The sequence below is a fragment of the Pipistrellus hanaki genome (genome assembly GCF_964339955.1).
Source record: "Pipistrellus hanaki genome assembly, chromosome: 8".
Lineage (NCBI taxonomy): Eukaryota > Metazoa > Chordata > Mammalia > Chiroptera > Vespertilionidae > Pipistrellus > Pipistrellus hanaki.
In genome coordinates this window covers 56489162-56517144 of record NC_140510.1, presented here as the reverse complement: position 1 = coordinate 56517144, position 27983 = coordinate 56489162, and the positions used below count along the sequence as shown (strand labels likewise).

General features: G+C 44.7%; 1 protein-coding gene across 3 annotated transcripts in view; it reads right to left on the bottom strand.

The window, feature by feature from the left end:
* Positions 1-27983, bottom strand: part of DRC11 (dynein regulatory complex subunit 11) — a 107303-nt gene that overhangs the window by 63222 nt on the left and 16098 nt on the right. For all 3 annotated transcript variants that reach the window (XM_084892760.1, XM_084892761.1, XM_084892762.1), the window contains exons 5-6: positions 26161-26232; positions 13522-13727 (exon numbers count right to left, since the gene is read on the bottom strand). In XM_084892760.1, coding sequence (XP_084748886.1) covers positions 13522-13727; positions 26161-26232 — 278 coding nt within the window. The remainder of the gene's footprint in view (positions 1-13521; positions 13728-26160; positions 26233-27983) is intronic.

Sequence of the window (27983 nt, the reverse complement as noted above, 5' to 3'; positions counted from 1 at the left end):
GAAGAGGTGGATAGTCAGCTGCTTTTAGATGGCTGCTGCTCTGTCTCTTTGCAGCTTGTAAAGTGCTTTCATAGATGCAGAAAATCCTCTGCAGGATTACGGTTAGCTATGCTGCTGCCTCTGTGCCTATACACGATTTCAGTCATGGCTTTCCCTCGATTATTCTTTGAATCTTAGTTCCCAAGCCATTTGATTATCTATAGAACCCGGGCCCTGCCACGTGGCTGCAGGGAGGTAACCCGAGGGTGCGTGGGAAGGCTCTGGCTTCACCCAAGACTGAAGCAAGACTGTGAGAGCCACCCAGGAACACAAGGAGAAGCAAGACTGTGAGAGCCACCCAGGAACACAAGGAGAAGCAAGACTGTGAGAGCCACCCAGGAACACAAGGAGAAGCAAGACTGTGAGAGCCACCCAGGAACACAAGGAGAAGCAAGACTGTGAGAGCCACCCAGGAACACAAGGAGAAGCAAGACTGTGAGAGCCACCCAGGAACACAAGGAGAAGCAAGACTGTGAGAGCCACCCAGGAACACAAGGTTTGAGAAGTGGGTATGGAGCCTGGTAAGACTGTGGATGTATCAGTATCCTGAGCTCAGTCTGCATTTAGTCACCCACAGGCGACTGCCAGCACAGCTCAGGGGATCACATCTTTTTAAAGCAAGAATTCAGCCTCTTGGAATAATATTTAATTTGTATTAGAAAGTATAATTTCCAAGGATAGACTTTAAGTTAGCCATTAAATCTATTCCCTAAGAAGTATTTAGAAACATTTGAATATGAACACTGAATACGGACTTTATTATCTAGAAAATGTTAGACACTGCTTCACAGGTTTCAAAACCAAACGGCACTGCTCTCTCTCAGGTCCCAGTGACTTCTGCAGCATTGTGGGAGACGAGCCCCAGGAGCCCCAGGCACCTCCCTGGCGGAGAACCAGTCTCCTAGGTGATGGGGTCGTCCCACTATCCAGGCCGATGGCTCGGGAACCTCGAATTTCTGTGCATCTAGTTCCTTTTATGTCTGCTTGTATTTTTCTTAGAAAAAAAAATTTTTTTCTACAGTTGGAAAATTCTGACCTCCCTCCATGGGGGTTACCCTCTCCATTCTGCTTTTGACTACACGTGGACTTTAACAATTAAGCAACCTACTTACTGCAACCATATTTTCCCCACCCTCATCACTGTTTTACTAACTTATCACGCACCGTCGGCTTCCATCTCTGCTGTCAGTTCCTGGGCTCTCTGCTTTGTTTCGCTGATCTATCTATGTGTGTGCCTGTACATTAGTATCACGCATTCGCCTCATTTTTCTTTATAATATACTTGAAAATACAGTGCCATTTGTCCTTCCTTATTGTTTTTCTTTTAATCCCAATGACTTTAATAAGTATGTTTTCAAGTTCAATAACTAATCCTGTTGGGATTTTAATTGAAACTGTGTTCTCTCGATAAATCATCCAGAGCAGGCGTGTCATCTTCCTCTTTAACCAGAAACACGGCAGGGCCTGCCAGTTATTGAAGAGGTTCGTCACTTCTCCCTGTTAACATTTACAGGCTTGGTATGGGTTCATATGTTTCTCTTTCATAGTAATGCTATCATTGATTTGAAGAACATTTTTGAACACTTATAATATTTATTCATCTTATTTGCTAAAATGTTAACATTTTAACAATAATTTATATTATGGCACTAACTGTTTTTATTAGAGGCAAAGCCCATTCATATTGTTCTTTTCTTTTATGGGAAGGAATCTAGTATTTACTCATTAAACATGTAGCTCTCTTTCGTTTTAAAAAATAAATGTTTCGTTCATTCATCCATTTTCTCATTTAAAATATATTTATTGAGTGTCTACTATGTGGTGGGTACTGTTGTAGTTTATTATGCTAAGAATCAACCCTTGTCTTTCTGGTTTTACATTTTTAAATAAGAAGTGGGTATTTGATTTTATCAAATGGTTTTTCTGCATGAACCAAAATGGTCATACTGCTTTTATTGATGTATAAAACATTGCATTTTCCTACCATTGAGCTATTTATGTTTCTGGGAACAGTTACCTGAGGTCTGATTTTGTTCCATTGGCAGCCTTCAAGCACTGTCTGATGCAGTACATGATGACAGAGCCAGAGAGCAAGAGCCTCCAGCCTCGCTTCTCCCAGTTCCCCGAGAGGGACAGTCCCAGGAGCAGAGCCATGGAGGCCAGTTCCCTCAGAGGTGGGGTTCCCGTGGATAGGGTATCTGGGGCGGGTCCCAGTTCCTGCCCTGAGCTGGGAGATGTCCCTGAGCTGATCAGAGCATCTGGGAGCCCAGCTGTCAGTGGCCACAGGACAGAGAGCCCGGACTCGCTGTGCTGGACTGAAGGAGAACACAGCAGGACAAAGGGCTGCCCCCTCCCTGAGTGTGTTCTTTATGGTGGTAACTTCCACCTGCTCCCCAACCCTCCTGCTGGCTTTGATGAAGCCAGCTGCCATAGTGAGAGCCCACCTGGTAAGGGGTTGGGGTGCTCTCCAGCCAACAGCCAGCAGGGAGCTGAGGCCCTAGTCTGAATGCTGCTATGAGCTGTGTGAGTATGGAAGCAGAGGAGACCCCAGCCCCAAGCAGTTCAGCTGGTGGGACCCTGAGCAGAGCACCCAGCTCAGTGGTGCCCATGGGAACTGTGTGGTCATCAGTGGGTGTTGTGTGAAGCCACTAAGTTGGTGATCATATTGTTACTCAGCAATAGATGGTGACTATTTGGCCATCACACCGAAACAAATTATGAGAATAGGGTCGGAGCGGGGCCATGAGTTAGGAGGCTACTGGGGTCCAAGCCAGCATGGGCAAGGTTGATCCTAACCCAGCTGTCAGTGAAGATGGGGAGATGTCTGCAAAGTGGGTGAGTTGGGCATATTTTGAAGGTAGCGCCAATGCTATTTTCTGAAGGACTGGGTATTGGGCTGATATTGGGAGGGTGGGATCACATACATTGGGGAGGGAAAGGCTGTGTGTGGAGCCATTGGAGGGTGAGATGCCAGCATGGTTCTGGACACATGGAGGCTGTGCTGTCCCTGTACACCTTAGTGGGGACACTAACTGGACAGCTGGGTCTCCACATCTAGAATTTAAGAGAGTGATCTGGACGGGATATTTGCCTTGGGGAGTCAACAGTATGATGGAATGGAAGGCCGTGGGCCTCAATGAGATTACCAGGGGGACAGAGAAGGGAAGCAGACGAGGAGGCAAGACATGAGCAAGTCTGAGAGCCGTGTCCAAGCAGAGCCAAGCTCTCAGCAGCTCAAGAATCTGCAGGCTTGGCTACATCGCCTAGGACTTTACCCAGGACTCAAGGGCACGGCCACGCTCATGGCCATGGAAAACATATACCACTGGGTTCCAGCAATAAAACCCTAAAATAAGGCCTTAGAAGTGAGATAGAAGCACCAGGGAGACTAGATGTGTAACAAAAATAGTATTTTCCTGGAAATAAAGAAACCTGGGGCTCCTGCCACTAATTAGCGACGTGATTTGAGCCAAGGGCTCCACTGCAGTGGGAACCTGGCCGGCTTCCCTCTCCGCCACGTGGTGCAGGGCAACAAGGTTGATTCGTTCAGTTATTAAACAACAAGTATTGTGTGCCTATTAGGCAATTTCCAAAGTTCCTTTCAGCTCTGGAAGCTCTAGGATTTGCATGTGACAAAGGCTAGTGGGGGAAGGGAGAGGTTAATTTCTCACAGAATCCACTCAATGATTCATGTTACTTTCTTATAAAAATGCATTCAACACAGCCATCTGCCTGTCTGTTCTTTTACTGAGGCAGCCTGAGGAGAAAAACACCCATGCCCTGTAACTTCCAGTGAGCAAATCTGAGGTGGAGAACATTTGGTAAAGTGGGGGCCTATTAAAAATTTATGCATATTGTCAAAAATTTTTGCACAAATGTGAGGATGACCGGCTCCAGAGTCGGCGGTGATTTAGAAAGCAGGACCACTAACGTGATACATTTCCCCCCTGAGGCCCGACACTGAGCTTCAGCGGGACCTACGGTTTCAGACACGCAGGGCAGAGATTTATCTGTGTTTCATCAAGTATGAAAAATATATGGATGGAGGGGTTTCCGGCCGGTACCCCCCAAGCCATCCCGCCACCTCTGTTCATGTCAGCAGACTCATAAATTCCTCCTGCGTTCTAAAGAGAGCAGCTTGTGCCACTGCACAGAAGCCCCCAGAAGTGTCACTCGCTGCCCATAAATTCACTGACACTCAATAAAGGCAATTGGCTGCACATGGACTTAGTTACCACGGCCCTCCATCCCTCAAAGGAGAGGAGGAAGAAGGAGTGCGCAGAGCATGGCAGTTTCTTAGTGGCCCATTGCACCATCTGATTTATTCCTTGATGTTTCTACTTATTAGTGGGCATCACAAGTAGTTATCACTCACCACAGAAGCCTCCTTCTTGATCTGAAGGCGTTACCTTTGCGCCTGCTCTAATCCTACAGGAACCTCCCTGCCCAACCCCTGCCCACTCTTATCTTATTGGAACGGACAATATATAACTGATTACACAGTTCGCGTTTGTGATTTGGGTTACCCTTCCGTTGAGAAAATGAGACAGACGCTTTAATTTCACCTCTCTGTCTTAAATACCTATGCGTAGAGAAAAATTAACACCCGGGCAAGAGCATCCCTTAAGGAAGGAATGGAAAGATTTTCCCATTAAATGGGCTGCCATTCATCTTCTGCACAGACTCAGTTTGAAACCCCAGGCTTTGCTCACCCACCAACCTTCCCAGTTTAAGGGAGGAGCCTTTCCCCTCTCTAACTCAAGAATCCAGGAAGCCTAGGAAAGAGGAGGAAAAGGGCATACTAGCAAGATGTCCAGATATGTATGTTTTAAACTCATGTCTCATGAGCTACTTTAAAAAATAAACAATCCTATATAATAAAAGGGTAATATGCAAATTGTCTCCATGACCCGGAGTTCGACCAGGGGCAGGGCCAGCTCACTAACTGCCTGGGGCCCCTCCCCCTGGCTCTCCCGGCCCCATTGGCTCTGATCAGGGCAGGCCGGCTTAGACCCCACCCATGTATGAATTCATGTACCGGGCACTCTGTTATAAACAGCAACAGAGTGACTTACATGAAAGGGTAATTCTGAATATCCTTATTCAATCAAATGACAAACACACAGTTATGAAACACAAAGGCACAATTTCTATCTGAAGCAGCATGCTAACACATAATAGGTCACCATGTGACACAGGAATTAAGAGCATCCTATATACCAAGAAGAGTGCCCTCTGTCAAGGTGTATTCAGTGATGGTTCCAAGGTCACCTGACTCTCCCAGTTCCAGTGACTTTAGCAGAGTCGGCCGATTTGGGCTCTCACATCCTCAGGAGAGCATGGCTTTAATCTTTTCCATGGTGTTCTGCCCTCCTCAGGGGGATCCCTACACTTGCCGGCCCCCTGGAAGGTGTGTATAGCATGGCAGTACCTCCAGCCCAAGGCCACTCAAAGGACCAGGGTCATCAGCATCTCCACGAAGCTCATTAGAAACTCAAACTCTACTCCAAAAAACACAAGCAACAAAAGCAAACATGGACCAGTGGGACTTCATCAAAGTCAAAAGCTTCTCAGTAGCAAGGGAAACAGCAAAATAAAAAGGCAATCTGCAGAGTGGGAGAAAATATTTGCAAGCCATTATATACAATAAAGGGTTAGCATCCAAAATATATAAGGGACTCCCACAACTTGATAGCAAAAACAAAATAACAACACGTTTTTTAAAAATGGGCAAAGCAACCTGAACAGACATTTCTCCAAAGAAGACATACAATTGGACAACAGGTACAAGAAAAGGTATTCAGCTTCACTGATCATCAGGGAAATGCAAATCAGAACCACAGTGAGATGTCACCTCACACTGTCAGGATGGCCACCATCGGAGAGACGGAAGATCAGTGTTGGCGAGGGTACGGAGAAGAGACTGTGTGAACTATTGGTGGGAATGTACATTTGTGCAGACACTATGGAAAACAGCATGGAGGTCCCTCAAAAAATTATTCACAGAACTTCTATATGACCCAGCAGCCCTATTTCTGGGTATCTACCTACAGGAAATAAAATCAGATCTTGAAAAACTGAATGCAGACTGTAAAATAACAGAAAAACCATATATTAGTCTCTGCTCCTAATATATGGTTTTTCTGTTATTGCTCCTGGAACCCAGGTCATTTCCTAAGTGATAAGAGCATAAGGTGTGAATATTTGGACTCTGTCCCTGGTTCCTGACACAGAGCTCCTAAATCCCCTGGAATTTCCGGGTGACCAAAGTGTCTTTTGCTCTAATGAGGCAATGTTTATTTGGGACTGGTCACCAGGAAGACCGAGTGGTGATTAGAAGCTAGGACATTTCAACCTCACCCTCTACTCTCCAGAGAGACGAGAGGGGATGGAGATTGAATTAGTGATCTATCATTATTACATGAGGAAACCTCCAAAAACCCCAAAAGTGTGGGTTTAGAGAGCTTCTAGGTTGGTGTGTTTGTTGTCCAGGTGCTGGGAGGGTGAAGAGCTTTGCTCCTTCTCAAGTGCCTCACCCTACATATTTCTTCCATCCGGCTGTTCATCTTCCTCCTTTATCACACTCTTTTATAGTAAACCCGTGAATATAAGTGGTTCCTTGAGTTCTGTGAGACATTTAGCAAATTATCAAACCCAGGGTTTTTTTTTTTTTTTGTAGAAACCCTGATTTATAGCCAATCCATCAACAGTATGGGTGACAACCGGGAATTGGTATCTGCCATCTGAAGTTGGGGGGCAGTTTTGTGGGACAGAGCCCTCAACTTGTTGGCTTTTAAAGGGCGGTGTCACAGGAATTGCTTGACGTGTGAGTGTGACAGTAGTGTATAGGGAAAGGAGAAACAAAAAAGAGTGGGTTCTTTTTTTCACACACACACACCCATGTTCACTGCAGTAGCCAAGAGATAGAAAAACCCTAAATATCCATTGGTGGATATATGGGTAAGGAAAATGTGGTATATACATACAATGAAATGTTATTCAGCCATCAAAAAGGAGAAAATCTGCCCAGCTGGTGTGGCTCAGTGGTTGATCATCGACCTATGAACCAAGAGGTCATGGTTTGATTCCCAGTCAGGGTACATGACTGGGTTGCAGGCTCAGTTACCAGTAGGGGATGTGTAGAAGGCAGCGAGTTAATGATTCTCTCTCATCATTGATGTTTCTATCCCTTTCTCCCTCTCCCTTCCTCCCTGAAATCAATTTTAAGACATATACCGGTGTACATATTTTTTTCTTTTTTTTTTTTTCTTTTAAAAGGAGAAAATCTTGCAATTGGCTCCCACATGGATAAACCTGGAGGACATTAGGTGAACTAAGCCAGGCACAGGACAAACACTGCATTGCTCACTTACATGAAGAACCTAAAATACTCAGACTCATAGGAGCAGAGAGGAGAATGGTTGTTGACAGGGGCTCCAATAGTCAAAGGGCACAAGTATCATTCCTACAGATGAGAGAGCCCTGGAGACCCGCTACCCAGCATGGAGCCCATAATCAATAAAAGTTAGCGTGAGTGAACAAATTAGCTGAAAGGATAGATTCTATGCTAAGTGTTCTCACCACACACACAAAAGGGCAAATTAATTAAGGGTGTGGGAGGTGAGTTTAAAAATGCAACCTCTCAGGTCCCACCTGAGATCCACGGACAATGAACTTCGGGGCTGGGCCCAGAACTCGGTGTTTAACAAGCTTTCGGCTGATTCTGATTTGTGATCCAGTGTATAAGCACTACAGTCTGGCTCAGCATTCAGGACAGTACTATCAGGATCTTCTGCATCTGTTGACGCCCCTGGCCCTGTGCAGGTTCAGGGAAGACAGGGCGAAGGCTTGCCATCCAGAGGGGAGAACAGAGGCACGCTGCAGGAACGGCAGTGGCCAGCAGTGTCACCTACAGCAGTGATGTAGGACAGGACATGTTTTTGTTTCTCCTTTCCCCACACACTACTGTCACACATGGGCCACAGAAAGCGAGTGTGTCCACTGCATTTGCACACGAGCCCTGGGCCTGTCTCTAACAAGTCGGCGCCTGGAGAAACCACAAGAACCTGCTAGTATAGCTGCTGTGTGTCCTTAATCTGATTTACTGCGATGACTGGCATCAGATAGGCGATTTCACGGGGGATGCACCTGTCCCAAGGCCTCGGTGGGAATGCCGGGCCCTTCAGTTCCCATCCCTCCTCGCCTTATGGCCCCCATTCATTTTCCACCAAAGCAACTGGCAGAAAAATGTTATTCACCTTCTCATCTGAGTACCCTGCACCTGTTCACATCTCCACCGAAGGACCAGATGCTTCTGAGATTTACTGAAAACACATTGCAGGAGGAATGGGAAATAATGAGGCCCTCACACACCTCCCTGAGTGCACCCACCCCTCTCCCACCCTCCTCTGAGACTTCTGTTTTCATCCTGAAAGTCACACACTCCATGTGGAGAACTTGGAATGTAAAAGGAGAAACGAACAAAGCAATGGTCCTCCTACCCAAAGGCATCCATTGTCAACATTCTGGTGGTTTCTTCTGATGTCTTATAAGTCCTCAGAGGAACGGTTTGGAGCCGCCCTTGAGACCCAATTCCAGTTTCACACAAAGCCCATGATTCAGGAAGTCTTCACTCACCCAAGGGACTTTATTCTGCTCGTAACTACCCAAGTTTTTAGCCAAGTTCCCTGACTTCCCTAAGCCCACTTTGTCATCTATAAAATAATTGGGCCAGCCAGCTGCTCAAATCCCAGCATGCCCCTCTCCCTTCCTTCTACCAGCGCTGAACCGACCCCAGCTCCGCTCCGTGTGGAGGTGTTGGAAGCAGGAGAAAGAGAAGGGGTCAGAAACAAGGGGAGCCCCGGGTTTACAGGTTGTAGCTAACGAGCCCCGCGGCCTCGGCCACCGCCATCCTTCCCACAAAACGACAGCGCACTCGGCCGGTGGCGGCAGAGTCGGGGCCCAGGGACAGGGCTTCTGCGGCTGGAGCGCTCAGAACGAATGTGCTTTGGGGGCATCGTGGCTTTTAGAATCGAACCCTGTCTCTCATGAGCCTTGATCCCCAGAAAACCTTACTCAACCTTTCTAAGCCTTGGAGTCCCATAAGGACAACCATGGGAGGCACCGGGCACAATCCCTTGCGTACGAGCAGTGGAGACCCGCGGCGTCAGAAGAGAGTTTTCTGTCAGTGTCCACAGGAGTGAACAGCAACGGAAGCCAGGTGGCCGTGGTCTAGCAGAGACACCTGTAGCCTCCCACATGTATAGGATACAGGCACTCTCACGTGTATAGGAGACATGCACTTCCACATGTACAGGCAACATGCACTCCCACATGTATAGGAGACATGTGCCTCCATGTGTACAGGAGACATGCATTCCCACGTGTGCAGGAGACACACACTTCTCCAGTCAAACAGGAACCCTGACATCCTCCCTCACTCTAAACACACCACTCACTCCAGCCCATTCCTGCCCTTGCTCAGCACTCCTCTCCCCAACTGGCATCGGTTCTGCAGTCCCTCCAGGAATCCGGGCCCAAACTGCCACAACCTGGGGGGCGGGGTGAGACAGGAGTCTATAGGCCCCCAGGTCCCCCTGCCTTAAAATAACAAACCTTGACCTTTGCATTTAAATTATATCTTGATTTTGAAAGTGGAAAAAAGACACAAAGCATTCCAAGACCTCTTCCAGAAAGAATGTCCGTTTGGGGTGATCTTAGACAGGTCACATCCCTGCCCTGGGGACTTGAAGCGCATTCCTGGCTGTCTATATTTTGTTTGCCTGCTATATTATTATCCCCTCAGCTTTACCCCTTCTCACCCCCCTCCTCTCAGCCCTTTCTCACCCCAGCCTCCTCCCAGAGATGGGCAACAACACAGCATTCTGAAAAGATACAGTTGTGAACAGTGAATAGGAGGCTGCAGACTGGGATGAACTGCAAATTGTGTGTCTGAGAAGAAACGCCTTCCTGCATGTGGAACATCCTTATGGAAGATGCAGCATGTACTGCACCTTGTCGAAGGCTTTGGAAGTATTCATCTCCATCACCTACCTTGAGGTGGGAGCTAGTGATATTAACACCCTCACTTCAAGATGAGAGATGGAGGCACAGGTGGGTTAAGGAACTGGTTCAAGGTCACACAGCAAATGCTAGAGCTGCAATTTGAACTCAGGAAGACTGGCTCTAAGACATGTGTGTGTGTGTGTGTGTGTGTATGAGAGAGGGGGGATGGAGATGAGAGAGAGAGAGAGAGAGAGAGAGAGAGAGAGAGAGAGAGAATGAAAATGTATTTTTAAAATTACAGATAACAGAATAGATACCATTACATCATTAGATTAAAACAGGGTGTGTGTGTGTGTGTGTGTGTGTGTGTGTGTGTGTGTATATATATATATATATATATATATATGAATATATATATATATGAATATATATATGAATATATATATATATATATATATATATATGTATGTATATATTTTAGAGATCACTTAAAAAGGCATCACAAGAAGAGGCAGAGAAATGACAGGGAAGAGATTACTGAGATAGTATTTTCTCTTTTCAATTGACAAAAGGTTAAAAAGATAATAATTCATTAACTAAGGTATCCATGCACTAGGCTGTTAAGCAATCATTAAAAACCTCTTTTGAAAAATATTTTAAGGACATGAGGAAACCCAATTAAAAAAATTAAAATTAGAAAAAGAATCCATCAAACTGCAATTAAATATATATGCAACAGGGAAAGACTGGAAGGAAATTTACCCCAAATTTTACAGTAGCAACGTTTGTATACAAAGGTTATATATGCTTTTATTGTTCTTCTTTAAACCCCTCTGTCTTATGAATTTTCTGCAATGAGCATGTATTACTTTTAACTTTGGAAAAGAAGACCTCCTTAAAAATAACTTAAAAAGTGACTTAAAAAAATCTGGTTATTACCCTTTTTGGCAACTGTAAGTATTAAATAGATGAGCTAAGAATAAGTATTTAAAATTGTGGGAGTGTATACAAATTGTAATTTCAAGTAATTCCCTAAGTGGCCATCCTGTGGCCTATTGGAATTTAGCCTGAAGGTTGATCATGTTTCATGTTTCAAAAGACAATATTTGCTTTTTATGTGTCTTTGATTTAAAAGAGCAAGGAAAGGGATTTTATCAAAGTCAATCAGATCAATGTAATCCAATTAAGAAGATAAATGCACCCTCGACCTTACATTCCTCCAAAAGAGGAACCTCTCCATCTTTGTGAATTACTCTCAGCAAAGCCCTGGGAGCTGCTCTGATGTGGCCTCAGACTGTCAGGTCAGTGACCCCAGGATGAACATTCTCAAGGGGCTGGCCTGCTAGCGCTGGATCTTCAAAGGGAGCCCAGAGCCCCTGCACTGGCGGGAGGGCGGCTCTGGGTGACATCAGGGCCTGCAGAAGTCTCCCATGACCCTCCCAGACCTCAGGTGGGGGTAGCAGCTCATGCCTCCCTAGTCTTTAATCAAAAGATGATTTCCAATGGTGCCAGGCAGGTACTGCACTCATCACTTTTGAAACATTAGAATGTTTTAAAATTTAAATGTTTATTTTGGATGTTTTCATATGTCTCTTGGCCTTTCATATGTCTTCAAAGCAGGCAACCTGTCTTGTTCCTGTTTTTAGGGGAAATGGCTTTAGATATGATGTTGGTTGTGATACATCTGATAAAGGGTTAACATTCAAAATATATAAAGTACTTATACAACTCAACAAAAGGAAGACAAACAATCCAATCCAAAAATGGGCAGAAGACATAGACACTTCTTCAAAGAGGACATACAAAAGGCCAAGAGACATATGAAAAAAATGCTCAAATCATCAGAGAGAGGCAAATTAAAATGACAATGAGATACCACCTTACACCTGCCAAGAATGGATACCATCAATAAATCAACAAACAAGTGCTGGTGAGGATGTGAATAAAAGGAACCCTCGGGCACTGCTGGTGGCAGGCTGGTACAGCCATTATGGAAAACAGTGTGAAGTTTCCTTAAAAAATTAAAAATGAAACTGCCATTTGATCTAGTGATCCCACTTTTAAGAATATATCTTAGGAAGCCTGAAGCAACCCATCAGAAATAATGCATATGAACCCTTATGTTTATAGCAGCGTTATTTACAATAGCTAAGATCTGGAAACAGCCCAAGTGTCCAACAGCAGATGAGTGGATAAAAAACAACAACAACTGTGGTACATTTACACAATGGAATACTACACTAGTATAAAAAAAAAAAAAAAAAAAAAGGATCTTTTACCCTTTGAGACAGACTGAAGGGACCTGGAGAGTACATGCTAAGTGAAATAAGTCACTCAGAGAAAGACAAGTATCACATGATCTCATGTGTATGTGGAACCCAATGACCAAATAAACTGACAAACAAAATAGATTTAGAGACATGGAAGCATGCAATAGGCTGATGATCCTCAGAGGGAATGGGAGGATGGGAGGGAAGAGATCAACCAAAGAACTTACATGCATAAATGAATAACCCATAGACACAGACAACAGTGGGTTGAAGGGCTAAGGAGAGGAAGGAAGTGGGAAGGAGGAGGGTCGATGTTGGTGGGGGTGGGGGGAAAGAAGGACATCTGCAATACTTTCAACAAGAAAGATAGGTTTTAAAAAATGTCTAAATAAAACTAAAGCATAATGTCATTGGTAGAAAACATTTCTGCAGACACCTATTCTCCGAAGTCCCGAGAGAAGGGAGGAGCGTTCCTGATGGCAGAAGTTCATGAACATTGGGCATGTCATCCTCATTAACTATAAAAATGAGGGTTTTAATGATAATCCCACAAGATTTAAACGGAAGACAATTCATTTGAAACAATGCCTTTCTCCCTAAATTTCCATGATCCCACAAGTCATCCTAAGATTATTTCCTCCGGACACAATTATGTAATTGGATAAGAATGAGAGACTGTGACACCGTAGCCCACACCATTCACTGCAAATACCTGGCTTGTATGTACCACTTTGTTCTCAGCCAGATGTGTGAATAAGCAGGTGGCCACAGTATAATAGAATAACAATGATCTACATGGAGAGGTCTACGTGCTCTGAATTTCCTAATAACCTCCTGGTAAGAGTCTTGTCCTCCTGTTCCAGACCAGGAAACTGACCATGGAGAAGTTACCCACACAGGTCACTCAGCTATTTCTCCCAAAGCAAGGCTCCACACTGCCTGGAGGAGGAAAGGGGGCGGAGCACACGATGTTCAAGTTCACAGGGTCAGGGAAGCATTATAGAAACTGTTTAATGAAAAAGACAGCAGCAACTGCATTACAAAAAATTAGTTCCTGAATTCGTAACCTTGACATTTCACTCTTCTACAATGGAGCCAAAAACGCTCGTGAAGCTACATCAACGTGCTCCTGTGCTGAAAACATGCAAGACCCTCAACTGCGATGGAAGAGACAGCCAGGCATGGTCTCTACGCCACTTGCGCTCACCTGCATTCAATGATCCAGTGCCGGATCTGGTCTCGGAGGTTCTCCTTGATGTCTGCACCTTCCATTAACTGCAGGTTGCCCTTGATGATGTCCATGGCTGTCTTGTAGTCCTCTTCATGCTTTATCTGCAGCTCATCCCGCAGGCGGGTCACCTTTTCAGCCTCGATTACTGTAGGGCTGACTTCATTAAACAGAGGAGGTGGGTTCTGAAAATGCAAGCAGAAAGGTTTGAGATCATAAAGGTCACAAAGCTGGTGGAAAATATCAGACACTGGGGAATTATCCCAACATCTTCAATCCTGTCTTACCAAAGGCCCATAGAAATACATGCAGAACACAAGAATCAGATTTGGCGAGAACATTTGTCAATGTGATTCACTGCCCTGGGGAGGAAAGATGGTGCTCACTCCACACCATTAACCAGAATCCAATGGGAGATGTAAGTTAGCTTGAAAAAAAAAAAATGCATATCCAGTAAACCTTAAAAAAAAATCACCCAAACCACAGAAAATAAACTTTTTCTGAATCTTCTTGGTTAGTGGGAGAACAAAGACTGTAGAATAAGAAAGCATGTGGAGCATGCCAAAAACTGTGAAGAGAATGTGAGTGCTCTAATTTCAAAAAATCCAACATCATCCCTGAAAACTCTGTTCCATTGTTAGAGACCTCCTAAAAAGGAAATTATCTGCTGACCCAGACATTCACTATGATGTTATATCTTATTGTCAGAATGTTCTTCCCCAAAGTCTGCAGATCAAGTCAACAAATGCCTGGCTACTGAGCACCAACCAAATGCCCTGGTCCAGCATCCTGAAGGGTGTGATCAGACAAAATACAGAACAATGTCTGAGACTTAACACCTATTTTTAAAATCCCTAGGGAAATACAGTTGGCGAGATAAGAGTGATGCATGACATAGGCTAGAACAATGGCCAATAACCTATGGAAGCACTACGTTGTGGGTTTGGGTGGGAAGAGCTAAAAGGGACTTGGAGAAGGAAAGCTCCTGGTGCCAGGAATCACACCTTGGAGAGCTGGGGCACAGCTCTCCTTTACAGGGAGAGATCCTGAGCCCCAAGGAGTTCAGAGATACAGCCCAGGTCACTTAGCAAAGGAAGGGCCAATTCAGCGGTAAGCTGGAGCCAGCCCATAACGGCTCATGAGACCTAATGGATGCATTTTCAGGAATTTTGCAAGCTAGATGATAAATCACCATTTTTGAATGCAAATTTTATAAACATATAATTAAATCAGTTATATTAAAAATGAGTCATCAATACTAAAAATCTCGTCATTTCTTAGCTGTTTTCACTGGATTTTACTACTATCTGTGCTTGACATTATGCATGTTCATCGTTTAACTGTGTTGAAAGTACCTTATGATGGTGGGTGACTGTGTGTATCTTCCCAACTGTGTTCGCTCAGGTAGGAGCCTGAAGCTGGCTACAAATATTAGCAAATGCTGTAAGTCAGGGCTTCGGATATTGTTCTTATTGAGACTTAAGTGCTAGGAAAATAACAACGCAGATAAACATAAAAATGTGCCATGTCTGTATCAGCTACATTGTGACCAGCACAAGAAGTTGAGGAAATATTCTTCCAGCCCCCAAAACTGTAATCTGATTCAGCAAAGGAGTGTCCAACTTTTAACAATGATGGCTTGAAGTTGCAGCATCCTTTGGTTGTCTCACTTTCATCTGATTAAGGCACATGAAGATAGCAATCTATGTCCATATCAGAACTACACTCACTTATCAAAGGCAACATCCTCATCATCCAGACAACACACAGAAGAGCTCAGTGACAATCAAGGAAAGTGTTCTGTGAGCATCAATGGCCAGGTGAAATTTGCAAAAAGAGGAGCGTACATTTTATTATTAGTAGTAAATTGTATGTACACAACCTTATATCAATAAATGATATATGCATAGTACATTTCTCCCAGAGAGCCACGGTTAAGCGTTACCAGTGCAGCACTGGGTACATACAAGACCAGAACCCTGTTGTTCCTGAAGGTTCTCCCACCACTCATCAGTCATCTGTGTCCTGCCCACTGCCCACCTTCTGTGAGCTTTCCTTCCCAAAGGGGCTATAGGGTCTGGGATGGTCAAAGAGCCTGCAGAACCCAGGGCGACACTAAGCTCAAAAGATTTCCGTTGAGTCAGAGCATAAAAGGAACCTCTCTTCCTGGAAAAGAGAAGAGCATAAGCCAAGGCACTGAAGCGGAAGGGAACATGGCTGTGGGTCACAATGAGATGGGCTGGAATGGGGCACAGGAATTAGCAATTCTAATCATCCCTCATACCCATCACTGGCTCTTAACAATGTCTGAGCCTCAGAGACCTCTGTCGGTCTGGCAAAGCCTAGGGATGTCTTTCCGAATAATGTTTTCAAGTGAATAAAAAGAAAATAAACAGATTTATAGAGGAAGCCAATTATACTGGCACACAGCTCTATCCGGTAATGATCAGACTGGGGTCCTGGGTCACTGAGGGGAAGACCACAGAGATGAAGTGCCATTTTTACATGTCATATCAAGAGGGCCGACTATCAACCTGCTCACCTGGGTCACCTAGCTTAGGTGGGATCTTCCAGGTTTCCTGTTCTAAGACCACTTCTCCCTCACGCCACCCCCTCCACCCTGTCCTCTGGTAGGAAGTCACTGTGCATAGCCCCCGCTTAAGGAGAAGGAGTTACATTCCACTTCCTTGAGGGTGGAGGACCTGAAATTATTTGAAATTTTTTTCTGCATAATAGATTGGTCTATTCTCCCACATTTATTTATTTTATTTTTTAATATATGTTTTATTGATTTTTTACAGAGAGGAAGAGAAAGGGATAGAGAGTTAGAAATATCGATGAGAGAGAAACATCGACCAGCTGCCTCTTGCACACCCTCTACTGGGGATGTGCCCTCAGCCAAGGTATATGCCCTTGACCGGAATTGAACCTGGGACCTTTTAGTCTGCAGGCTGATGCTCTATCCACTGAGCCAAACTGGTTTTGGCTCTTTTCCCACATTTATTAAATGATTCAATAATTTATTTATATCAATATGGACTCATGGATAGTTCACTTATACTTTGGGTTATAATCCCAATAACACTTTATTATTTGTTGTTTAGACTGTCCTGGTTGAACAGCTATGACTGAGACCATATGTCCTGCAAAGCCTAAAATGATGAGGAACAGGAATGAGGAGGAGGACGAAGAGGACAAGGAGGAGAAATTTATAAAAGGGATCAAAGCAGCAGAGCGGGACCATTTCCTGAGCTCCTTCTACAGAAACAGTCTCATAGTCCTTGCCACAGTCCTGCCAGGCAGGTACTATTACCACACAAGGACATGGAACCAGAAAGTCGAGTTAGTGTTCCCAAATGCACACAGCTGGCACATGGCAGAGGCAGGGAAAAAGGCCTAGTTTTTGTTATCCAAAGCCATGCTCTGGGATTTCGGGGCAGAATGTCTGGGTTTAAGTTTGGGCTGTGCCACTTGCTACCTGTGTGATTTCATACAAGGCCCCAACTCTCTGAAGGCTCCGCCCCCCCCCCCCTCCCTTTAGGATGGGACAGCATTAGGCTGTGACGATTGAATGGGACCCTCTCTGGAAAGCCCTGGCATGGATGGGGGTTCTTGGTGCAGGTTCACTGTGGGGTCACTGTGGGGGTCAGTGTGACTGCTGTCATTGCACAGGCGACACTGACATTGAGTGCATGGAACCCAGGGAAGCTAGGAAGCTCCCTTGTAGAGAAATTTCCAGAATAAGAGAAAAATAGTAAAGTCCATTTTGAAAGCTGTGAAATGCATATGACAAAATTGAAGGTCTTGTTTCCATGGATAAAACTATAAATTTAAATCAATTACTGGGGGGAAATGGTCATCTTAAAGTCTCAATTCATGTCACGTACTAAAATAAATTCCAATTGAATGAGTTACATGTAACAAGTACACACACACACACACACACACACACACACACACACACACACTTACAATCTCCAAGAAATACCTATGAACCTCTGGGAGTGATTTCTCAACTTGAAACCACAATCCAGATGTTGTTGGAATTCAGCGTCCACTTAATGACACAAAATCAAGTCAGAAAGATGAAAAGAAAATCACACATATAAGAGTTTATAAAACATGCATCAGGAAGTCTAAGGAAATAAGCCAATTGTCTACGTTTAATATAATAAGAATGTGTGACTGTTATGACAGGAAAAAATGCTAAAACTACTTTAAATCTGAATCTAGAATGAAAATTATAGGATCATTTTTAAAAACAAGCTAAATTGCCTCGCTGTACAGGTGATCAAAGGCAGGACTTTGTATGATACGTTTTGTGTCAATATAAAAAGATAGGAATTCCCTTTCCTTAATCAGATAAAGCAGTAGCCAATTCTTACACCTCTCAGGTAATGATTCCCATTTCCAGTACCTACATCTTATAATTCTTCTACAGATTTTTCTCTCATCTCTCCAAGGACTGTTATAGCCATTGTTTTCGTGACTCTGTTAAAAATGGATCCCTGCCACCAAGGACCCAACTTCCTCAGTCTGTGATGAATGTGTAAAATTGAAGTCTTGCATTAATGTTACGATTCTCAATCAACAAATCACACGAATGGCTTCCACCCCCCAATTACATCCTTCTTATGGTGATTTATGGCAAATTTCTTTCATAGACGTACATATACAAACTGTAGTTTAAACAGTTTACCCCTAAAAATGAAGAAGTGAGTCGTGACTCTAATGCGTGTCTTGTCAATAGCTCTCCATGTATTGCTTGGCGGACTTCCTCCCCCTCTGTGACTTCTGAGCAGAACAGGGAAATTGCCCAGCTCCCGTGGGACTGCACTCTGTCCCCACGTTCATTCACCGGAGTCCTTCACTCACGTTCACATCCACCTCTGGGGTGGAAATGGGGACCTGGCCATCCCATCTGTATTTATATTGGACAGATGAGGACATGGAGGTTCAGAATTAAGTGAATTTCCGAGTTTTTCTGCATTAATGAAGAAGCCATAGGGTTTCCGACTCTTCCTCTAGGAGTTCCTCCTGCTATATACGCCATCCAGTGCTGTTCTCCTGTGTGTCCAGGTGTGTTTCTCCCTACAGACTCCTCCGACAAACATACACTTGGGGTCCTGGGCAGCCTCTTTCTCTAGTCGCTTCTGACTGTAAAGGTTATCGTCTCTTTGGGTCCCCATGTTAACGAGCAGCTTTTCCTTGGGGCTAAAACATCTTTTCCTCCTCAGCAACCCCGGTCATACGGAATTCAAATTCGAGAACTCATCGTTGCATAAACAGCAACTCATTTAAAAATAAATTACGAATATTAAGGGGAAATAGGAAGCAAGATAACATACGATGTATTGAAATACATTAGTGGTAGAATTACGCGTCTTAATGAAGGCTTCCCATGTGAGTAAACCATTACATTTACAAGCTTTCCACAGTTAATGACCTGGAACCAGATAACGCAACCTACGTTGATGGCGAGGTCCTCCGTCAGCAGAAATATGCATATTAATAATTGATGCTGCTGTAAAAACAGGACATCGGGGGATGCTCCCTGGGTTGGTGGGGAAAAAGGACTCCATGGCCCATTAACTTGAAATGCTTAGCTAATGTTTCATGGGCTTTGTCTTAAAAAACCCGTGTTCAAATTAGGAAGAGAAAATGGACATTTGTCCAAACGAAAGCCTGTTCCATGTATCAGTCGCAAATGCACTGGCAGACAGATGACTAGATGAGGGCGACCCTATGGAGAGGCCCGCGGTGTAGGGGGTTCACTTCTTCCTGGAGCACTGTTGTCCCTGAAGGCGAAGCCGGAGCAGTGAGGGGGAGGGGGCATCTCGTGCAGCAAATGACCGTCTTGTGGGGTCTCGTGCTGTGGCCAGCCCAGAGACGACCTGGCAACAGCGGGCAGCGCTGCTCGTTGGGAAGCTCTCGGGCCCAGCTCCTTGGGCCATGGGGTGCCCCCGCTCCTGTCTGACTTTGCCGGCGGGATGACTGCCTCATGCTGTGGAGGGAACAGGACTGCGGTTGCTCTATTTCCTTAGTTTTTGGAAATGAGCCATTTTGTCTCATCATCCCATTTTAGAGCAACGTGTCTGCATTTATATACCTGTGTGTATACCAACGTGCCTCCTCATGACCACGAAGCCAGCAGGCGTGGGAACAGGACTGCAGGGAGACCCAGAGCCCGTGGCTTCCTTTGCCCTCTGCGCCAAGTCCGATTATGTTATGGCTTTAAGTGAAGATGCCCCAATTTGAGTGGGTGCCAAACTATTAAAGGTTAACATTTTTCTAGCCCATTTAGATTTCTAAAACGTTCTTAGTAGTTTTAAAATATGTGTAATTAGGAGCTGTGCTAGAACAGAGCTTGATTGAGCTCATAATTGATTAGTGGAGGAAGCTTAATATATTTCTTGTGTTCTACTTCCTTTATAAATGGTTTAGATAAACACTTTAATGGCACTTACAGGTTGCACTGTTGTTAAGTGGCTGACCAATATTAACTATTTTAGTTATTACAATATCCTTTATGTGTAGGTACCATTATTATTTTTATTTTAAACATGAAGAAACTGAAGCACAGAGAGGTCTAGGAACTTACCCAGGGTCACACAGCAAGGAAGTGATAGACTGGGGCTTTGACTCAAGGCATCTATTTCTAGAATCTCTGTTCTTAGCCTCTATGCTTTGCTGTGTTTCTCCACTGACAGGTTTCTTACAGCTTGAAACATTTTGTCTGAAAATATTTTTTATGGATACTATAAATAAGACCTTTTAAAAAGCGTGCATTTGTAATTCAGTATTGCTGACCTGCCTCGTGAAGAGGTTGACATGTCCCTCTCCCCCCGACAGTTTGATGGAGCCTGTGTTTCTAGACCTTGCCAACATTGTGGCATTGACCTTTCTGATCCTGGTTAACTGCAATAGGTGAAAACAGCAATTAAAAAATAGATTTAGTTTTATTTTTTAAAAATTGACTTTTAGAGAGAGCGGGGAAGGGAGAGGGAGAGGGAGAAGCATAGATGTGACAGTGATACATTGATCGGCTGCTTCCTGCACGCACCCTACTGGAGATCAAGCCAGAAACCTGGGCATGTGTTATGACCTGAAATTGAACCAGCAACCCCTCAGTGCATGGGACGACAGCCAACCAACTAAACCACACTGGCCAGGGCAAAATGGCAATTTTTAAATAAGCCTTTTGAACCATGAGTGATATGAGCATCTAAACCCATAATTCTAAGCCTCTGGAAGAAAAACATCAGCCTGAGCCTGCACTTACCCAGTACTCTCTGTACAACTTGCAGGACTGTTTTGAATGCTTTACAGAGGGCAGTGTCTTTAGTACAGAGCACACACCTATGAGCAGGTGCCAGGACCATTTCCCATTTGTATATGCGGAAGTCTCAGCACCAAGAAGCCAGGTCACCACCCAAGTACACACAGCTGGTGGGGCTGGAATGTGAACCCAGGCCGGCTGGCTCCGGAGTTATAGGTCTCAACCACTCTGCATGTTCCTTGAAAGGACTCTGCCAGGCCTAAGTGGAGATGGATTAGGGCAGTGGTCGGCAAACTGTGGCTCGAGAGCCACATGTGGCTCGGGAGCTGGGGTTTGCCACTCTGTTGACTAATGAGTTTGCCGACCACTGCCTTAGGGAAAAACACTTAAAAAACATTTTAATAATGTACTAATGTCTCTAACCTGAAGTCAAAACTTCTGGGCAAGGGTATGCCTTACACAGTGGTCAGCAAACTCATTTGTCAACAGAATGGCAAACCGCAGCTCATGAGCTGCCGTTTGCAGATCACTGGATTAGGGCAAACTTCCTGCTTGAGGACGTGCGTGCAGGAATCCTGGGATCAGGAGGCAAGAGGGAGAGAGCACCTTCATCACTGAATTGTTGATGACCTGAGACCCGGGCAAGAGGAGAACAGAGGAATAATAATAAAAACAATTTAACGTCAGACTAAAGGTTTCCAAGTCACTAGATTGTAAAACAAAACAACAAAACAAAACAAAAAACAAACAGTGGCTTTTCCTTTTTTTAAACCTCCTGAGGTGGGCTTTTGAATTTCCCAAAGATGACTCAGGGTCCCCCTGACCCTCTGATTGCCTGGCTCTGCTGTTGGAGACCCACACACTTGCACCAAGATCACCGCCAGCTGACTGTTTTTCGGGCAGCACACACAGGGCACTGGTGTGTGTGTGTGTGTGTGTATGGGGGGGCACCTCCCTGGCAGCCAGATGCGCAGCTGCACCCTGGACTGGGGCCTGCGCCCCTCCAGCTTCACTGCAAATGCCTGAATCACAAGGGCTGAGGTATTTCCTATTTTGAAGCCAGTGGCCTGCGTATTTGATGCAACAACTTGTTTTGAAGTGTTTTGGGTTCTGTAACTCAGAAAAGTTCTCACACTTCTTGGTACTTTGCACTGTAGACATCATTCCGTTACCATGTCGACACACTGATGTTCCACAATGACCAAGAACAGCCGCCACTCCTGGAAGGGGTCATTGCCACCCCCCCCCCCCCATGCCCTATCAGCTCTTCTGTGCTGCTCTTACAGGAGATGGCACAGAGGTTCACAGGGAGGGCAGGGGTGACGCTCAAAGCCCCCAGCTGGCCACCTGATGCCTGCTTCCTTGTCAACACGATGGAGCAAACCCTTCAACACCTGAGATGAAGACGGCCACTCATTTCTAGGATGCTGGCTCCCCACCAGGGCATTTAGAGAATAGTTATTTTGCAGTTAAAACATAAAAAAATTTTTAAAGCAAAGCAAAACAAAAATCTCATAAATCATGGCATACCCGTTCATTAAGAGTAAATTTCTTTCTAGAAACAATCAAATGTCATTTGGAGCCAACTATACTATGTAATAAAAGCCTAATATGCTGAGTGTCCGACTGTTCATTCGACTGTTTGACCAGTCACTATGATGAACATTGACCACCAGGGGGCAGATGCTCCAACTGGTGGGTTAGCTTGCTGCTGGAGTCTGGCAGATCCCTCCCAGGCCCTGATCATGCACTGCTGGGGCCCTTCAGCCTGGCCTGCGTCCTCTAGCAATCTGGGACACCTCAGGGGATGTCATAGGCCAGGCTGAGGGACCTCACTGGTGCACACATCTGTGCACTGGACCTCTAGTAATACATAATGAACATGGCCAGGCTGGATGCCATGGCTTCTGGTTGATATTAACGTGCAAGCATGAAAGCGTTTCATTTTGATTCTTGGCTCATTTCAGCTTTGACAGCCCTTTCCAAAGAGCAGCCCATGGGTGCTGAGGATTTGGGAAGCACTGGGTGCTGCACCCCCCTTTCCAAAGGAAGCATGCCGGGGTGCCCCAGCACCTGCTTGGGGTGATTTGTTCATAAGAAATAAGTCTAATTCATTGACCTAAAAACAACCTAGCACCCAGCTTGTTTTGCGTTGGGATCTGAGAGTGAACAGGCCTTGACAGTGCTTTGAGGGTCCCACGGATGCATTTCGCGGGGACAGTTCTTTCTCTTTACTCCACGCCCCCTCAGTGTTCATTATAATGCAAACACTGATCGCCTCAGGCTAAAACAGAATATATGATGGCCATGACTGCAGGACCAATTATTTCAAAGGGATCCACAGAATGAAATGTATGACATTCATTAAGTTTCCCTCTACCTGATCCACCCCATTGCCTCTGCCAATTAAAATAACTGCACATGAGTTTTTAGAGTGCTATTTATTTTCCTTTGTAGATTTTAGAATATAAATATTTAAAATGGCAATATAAAAAAAATTATATGACAATGGTAAGAAAAGCATTTTCTGGGTGGGTAGTGGAAGGATGGCAGAATGATGTCTCTTGCTCTAATTCTGGTTTCAGTTACTAAATAGTCACCCCTGGAAACATGCCAGCTTCCCTGACAGATGCAAATACAGTTTTGATCAGATAAGTCACTGATTTCCTCACTGGTATAATATAACAAAATGAAATAAGAGAAAAATGAAATTTTAAAATAAGCAGACAATATCTTAATTAGTGATAAAGTGGAAAATACACTCAATTGGAAACATTTCTTCAATTTGGGGTAATGGATTTTTATGGTTATCAGCTAGTGAGCAGAAGATACTCTTCTTAATAAATTGAATCCATATATTTCACAATGGTGTAAAATTTCAATGAGCATACCACACACACACACACACACACAGAGAGAGAGAGAGAGAGAGGGAGAGAAAGAGAGAGAGAGAGAGAGAGAGAGAGGTCACCTTTAATAGAAAACAGATGAGTTACTATTTTTATATTGTCCAAACTCTGCTCTGCTGAAAAATTAATAGGCATTTTTATTTGAGCTAAGTAGATACAAATGACAAAGTAAAACAGAAAATCATAATAGGAAACACGTAATTCTATCTTTATGTAGGATCAATATAAGATATTTAGGCTTCAAGATGGAAAAAATATTGTTTGATCATTCCTTAAATTTCTGGTGCATGAACGCAGTAGATGGTCAGCAAATGCAGGCTGGGTTAAATTAAATGGAAATTGTTGAATTAAAATTGCTGCTAACACAAAATTTCACGTTCAACTTAGATTATCTGAGATTAAATCTTTGACTGTGAGTTTAATTTTTAAAGTAGAAATTGGAAGTATCTATTGTTTTTATTATGACTTCTCATATCTGCATGTCTGTTAAGAATGGTGTAGAAGAAAGTCGGCTCATTCCCTATCTACCTACCCACATACACCACACAATTTGGAGAGCTTAGGAAAAAAAGTTGACAATATTCCATGGCCATTTAGTTTTATTTTTAGATGTGTACTTTTTTCCCTGGTTAATGAAGCAAAATTCAAACACTTTGTAAAACACAGAAAATTATGGACACACACAAAAAAATCTTCCAAAGTCCCCATATTAAAAAATGAGCGGCCCCAGCCAGTTGCTCAGTGGTTAAAGCTTCAGCCCATGTCAACCAAAGGGTCGCCAGTTGGATTCCTGTCAAGGGCACACACCTCGGTTACAGGCTTGATCCTTGGCCCGGTCCCGGTGCGTGCGTGTGGGAGGCAATCAACCAATGTGTCTATCTCACATCAATGTTTCTCTCTGTCTCTCCCCCTTCCTTACACTCTCTCTAAAAATCAATAGGAAAACTATCCTGGGGTGAGGATTAATGAAAAACAAACCAAAAAAAAAAAAAAAAAAAAAAAAAGATTATTATCTGAACTTGGTATATTCTCTTTCTTTGCATGTGTGTGGATGTGCGTATATATTTAGATTAAATCGTATTGTTGTGTATAATTCTAAATCCTGTATTTTCACTTTGAGCATTGGGCCACCAAAAATTAGTCATAAACATGTTTCCAATGGTGGCATGGTACTACATGAACGTAGCTCCACTGCAAATCATTTAACTACATCCCCACTCTGAACACCAGAATTGTTTATTTCCAACTTTCATTATTAAAAAGAACACGAGGAAACTTCTATGCACAAAAATCTCTATTTCTGATGATTTCCTTAAGATAGAAATAGAGTTGGGGGTGAGGGATGTAAATATGCTAATGGTCTTGCACAGCTATCTAGCTGTCCTTCAGAAAGGCCGAATGGACCTAACACATCGGATATGCGGGTGAGCACAGCCTCACATTCCTGTCCACAATTATAACTTGAGACACAGACACATCTTGCCCTCATCAGAGGCCTTTGTTGGGGAAGCCGACCAAGGAGGAAACGCCTCAGCATGGACAGAGGCTCTAAGATAGTCCAATGATCCCCACCTCCTGGTGCTCACACCCTCCTGCCCTCCCCTCTGCCTGGGTGTGGGGTGACCCTTGATCTGCTTCTAACCCACCGAATGGGGCAAGGGTGAGGCGGGCCACTTTTGTGATGTTTGCAGGAGATGTAGCATCTCTCCCTTGCTGGCTTTGGTGAGCAGGTTCTCACACGGAGGGGCCCCATGGCACTGAGCCGGGGGTGTGTCCGGCCAACAATGCGCTGGAAAACGGAGGCTCCCATCCGACAGCCCATGGGGGCTGAGTCCTGCCAACAGCCACACACATGGAAAAGCAGATCCTTCCCCTATTGAACCTCAGAGGGGATCCCAATCCGGCCATCACCTTGACTGCAGCCTGGGAGATGCTGGGCAAGGCATCCAGCCAAGCCCAGACTCCTGACCCATGGCAACCGAGAGAACACGCCTGTGTGTGAGAGCTGCTCAGTTGGTGGTAATTTGTGACACAGCAGTCGGTAACGAATACACCCTTTCAAGTCTGCTTCAGTCATTGTCCCCCAAAGGCAGCATATCAGTGCAACCTGGTCACCACCAATACTAACAAAGACGAGTGCACTGCCCACATCAGCCGGAACAGCATATGGCGAGCGGCTCAGCACCTGTGTCCACATCCCAGGAGTCCGCAGATTCTAACAGAGCGGGGTGTGGACACACCCCTGCTCCCTTCCCCCTAGGCAGGCGTCTATCAAGTACAGGTGATTCCACCTCTGACAGTCCCTGGTTGTTCATTTTTCTTTCCTCTCTCCCCTCAAGGAAGACTGGCTAAGGAATACTCAAACCATACAGGTGCTACTGTCTTTCAGGAAAGTGGACACATGCTGTGTACGTGTGTCAGCCAACTTACCATGCCCAGGAACACCATCTCATCTTCTCTGTCTCTTTTGGTTTTCTTATTTTGATGGAAACCTCGCCAAACCTAAAAACAAAGTAATGGTTACTTGTTTTGTATATAAAAATATAAAAGGGAGCATTATCCTACTGTTTCTACCATATAAATGCATGTGCCAAAGGACAGGCTGTGCACACAAGGTTGGCCGGCAGGGGAGAGCAGTTGTGGGCGATCAGGCCAGCAGGGGAGGGCAGTAGGGGGTGACCGGGCCGGCAGGTGAGGGGCAGTTGGGGGCAACCAGTCTGGCAGGGGAGTGGTTAAGGGGTGATCAGGCTGGCAGGCAGAAGCTGTTAGGGGCAATCAGGCAAGCAGGCAGGTAGGCGAGCAGTTGGGAGCCAGCAGTCCCAGATTGTGAGAGGGATCCCAGATTGGAGAGGATACAGGCTGGGCTGAGGAACCCACCTCCCCACCCCCCCCACCCTCCCACCCCCGCACAAATTTCATGCACCAGGCCTCTAGTGTGGTTTATAATATAATGAAATTATTTAGCCATAAAAAGAAAGAAAACATGCTGTTTGAGACAACATAGATGAACTTGAGGACATTATGCTGAGTGGGATAAATCAGACAGAGAAAGACAAATACTGTATGATCTTGCTTACACATCGGTTCTAAAAATACCAAACCCATGGAAACAGAGAGCAGATTTGTAGTTGCTAGGGGCTGGGATGGGGGCTATGTGTGAAGGTGGGCAAAGGTACTAACTTCCAGGTATAAGATGAGTGGAAACTTCAGGGGATCTAACATACAGCATGGGGACCAGAGTTAATGACACTGAATTGTACCCTTAAAAACTGCTAAAAGAGCTGCTTTTAAATGTTCTCACTATAAGGAAAAATGGCAGTTAGGTGAGATAAAGGCAGTGTAGATTAACCTTACTGTGGTCACTGTTTTACAATATATTCTTGTGTCCAGTTATGACATATATCTTAAAACCCACACAATATTCTATATCAAATACATCTCAGTAAGGCTGGGATGGGAAGGAATGGCCTATAGTTGTCCTTCGGGTGATTCCCCTATCTGGGTTTCTTCCAGACAAGCTTCTGGATTGCAGGAGCATGGGACTGGATCTAAGGGCGTTAATTCATAGTTTCAAAAGAAAACCTCTGCCAGTCACATGGGGGAAATATAAAAGTAGCGCTGAATTGCACAACTCAGCTGTGAACTCAAATGCTGACTTGGAACTTCATATCTGCCTAGAAACCAGACAGAAGATAGGCTCTTATCTGCCCCTCCCCTGCCCCTCGCTGCCATTCAAACACCATAAGGGGCAAGCTTCCGTCCTCCCTGCTCCGGCTCACGCTCTCATACTTCCTCTCTCTCCAGCCTACTTCTAACTTGTCACATGCCACGGTTTGCATTTGCCTATAAGCAACGTGGTCTGTATTTGAAAAACGACGGGGCATAAATCTGAGGGGAGGAAACCTCAAGGCCCGCTTTCTAAAAGGGCAGGTCTCACGGCGCTGGTCTCTGGGGCTCTGTGTGAAGGGCACTAACCCCTCCTGCACTGTAGGTCCATGTGTCAGTGGATTTTAAAAATTTATTAAGGATTTATATCCTCACTGAGTTTTCAGCAGCATTCTTTCCAGCAATTATCAACGATTTCAAACACATTTGATGAAAATTTCCTAGATCTATTTATAATAAAATTTAAAAAACAGGACCAAGCTTGGTTCATGGTTTCCCCAGGGTAAGAAAACCAAACTTTCTGGGATTTCGTCTGGCTGTACTGACGGTAAGATGTTGGAATTCTGGGTTTCAGAGCTGACCATACC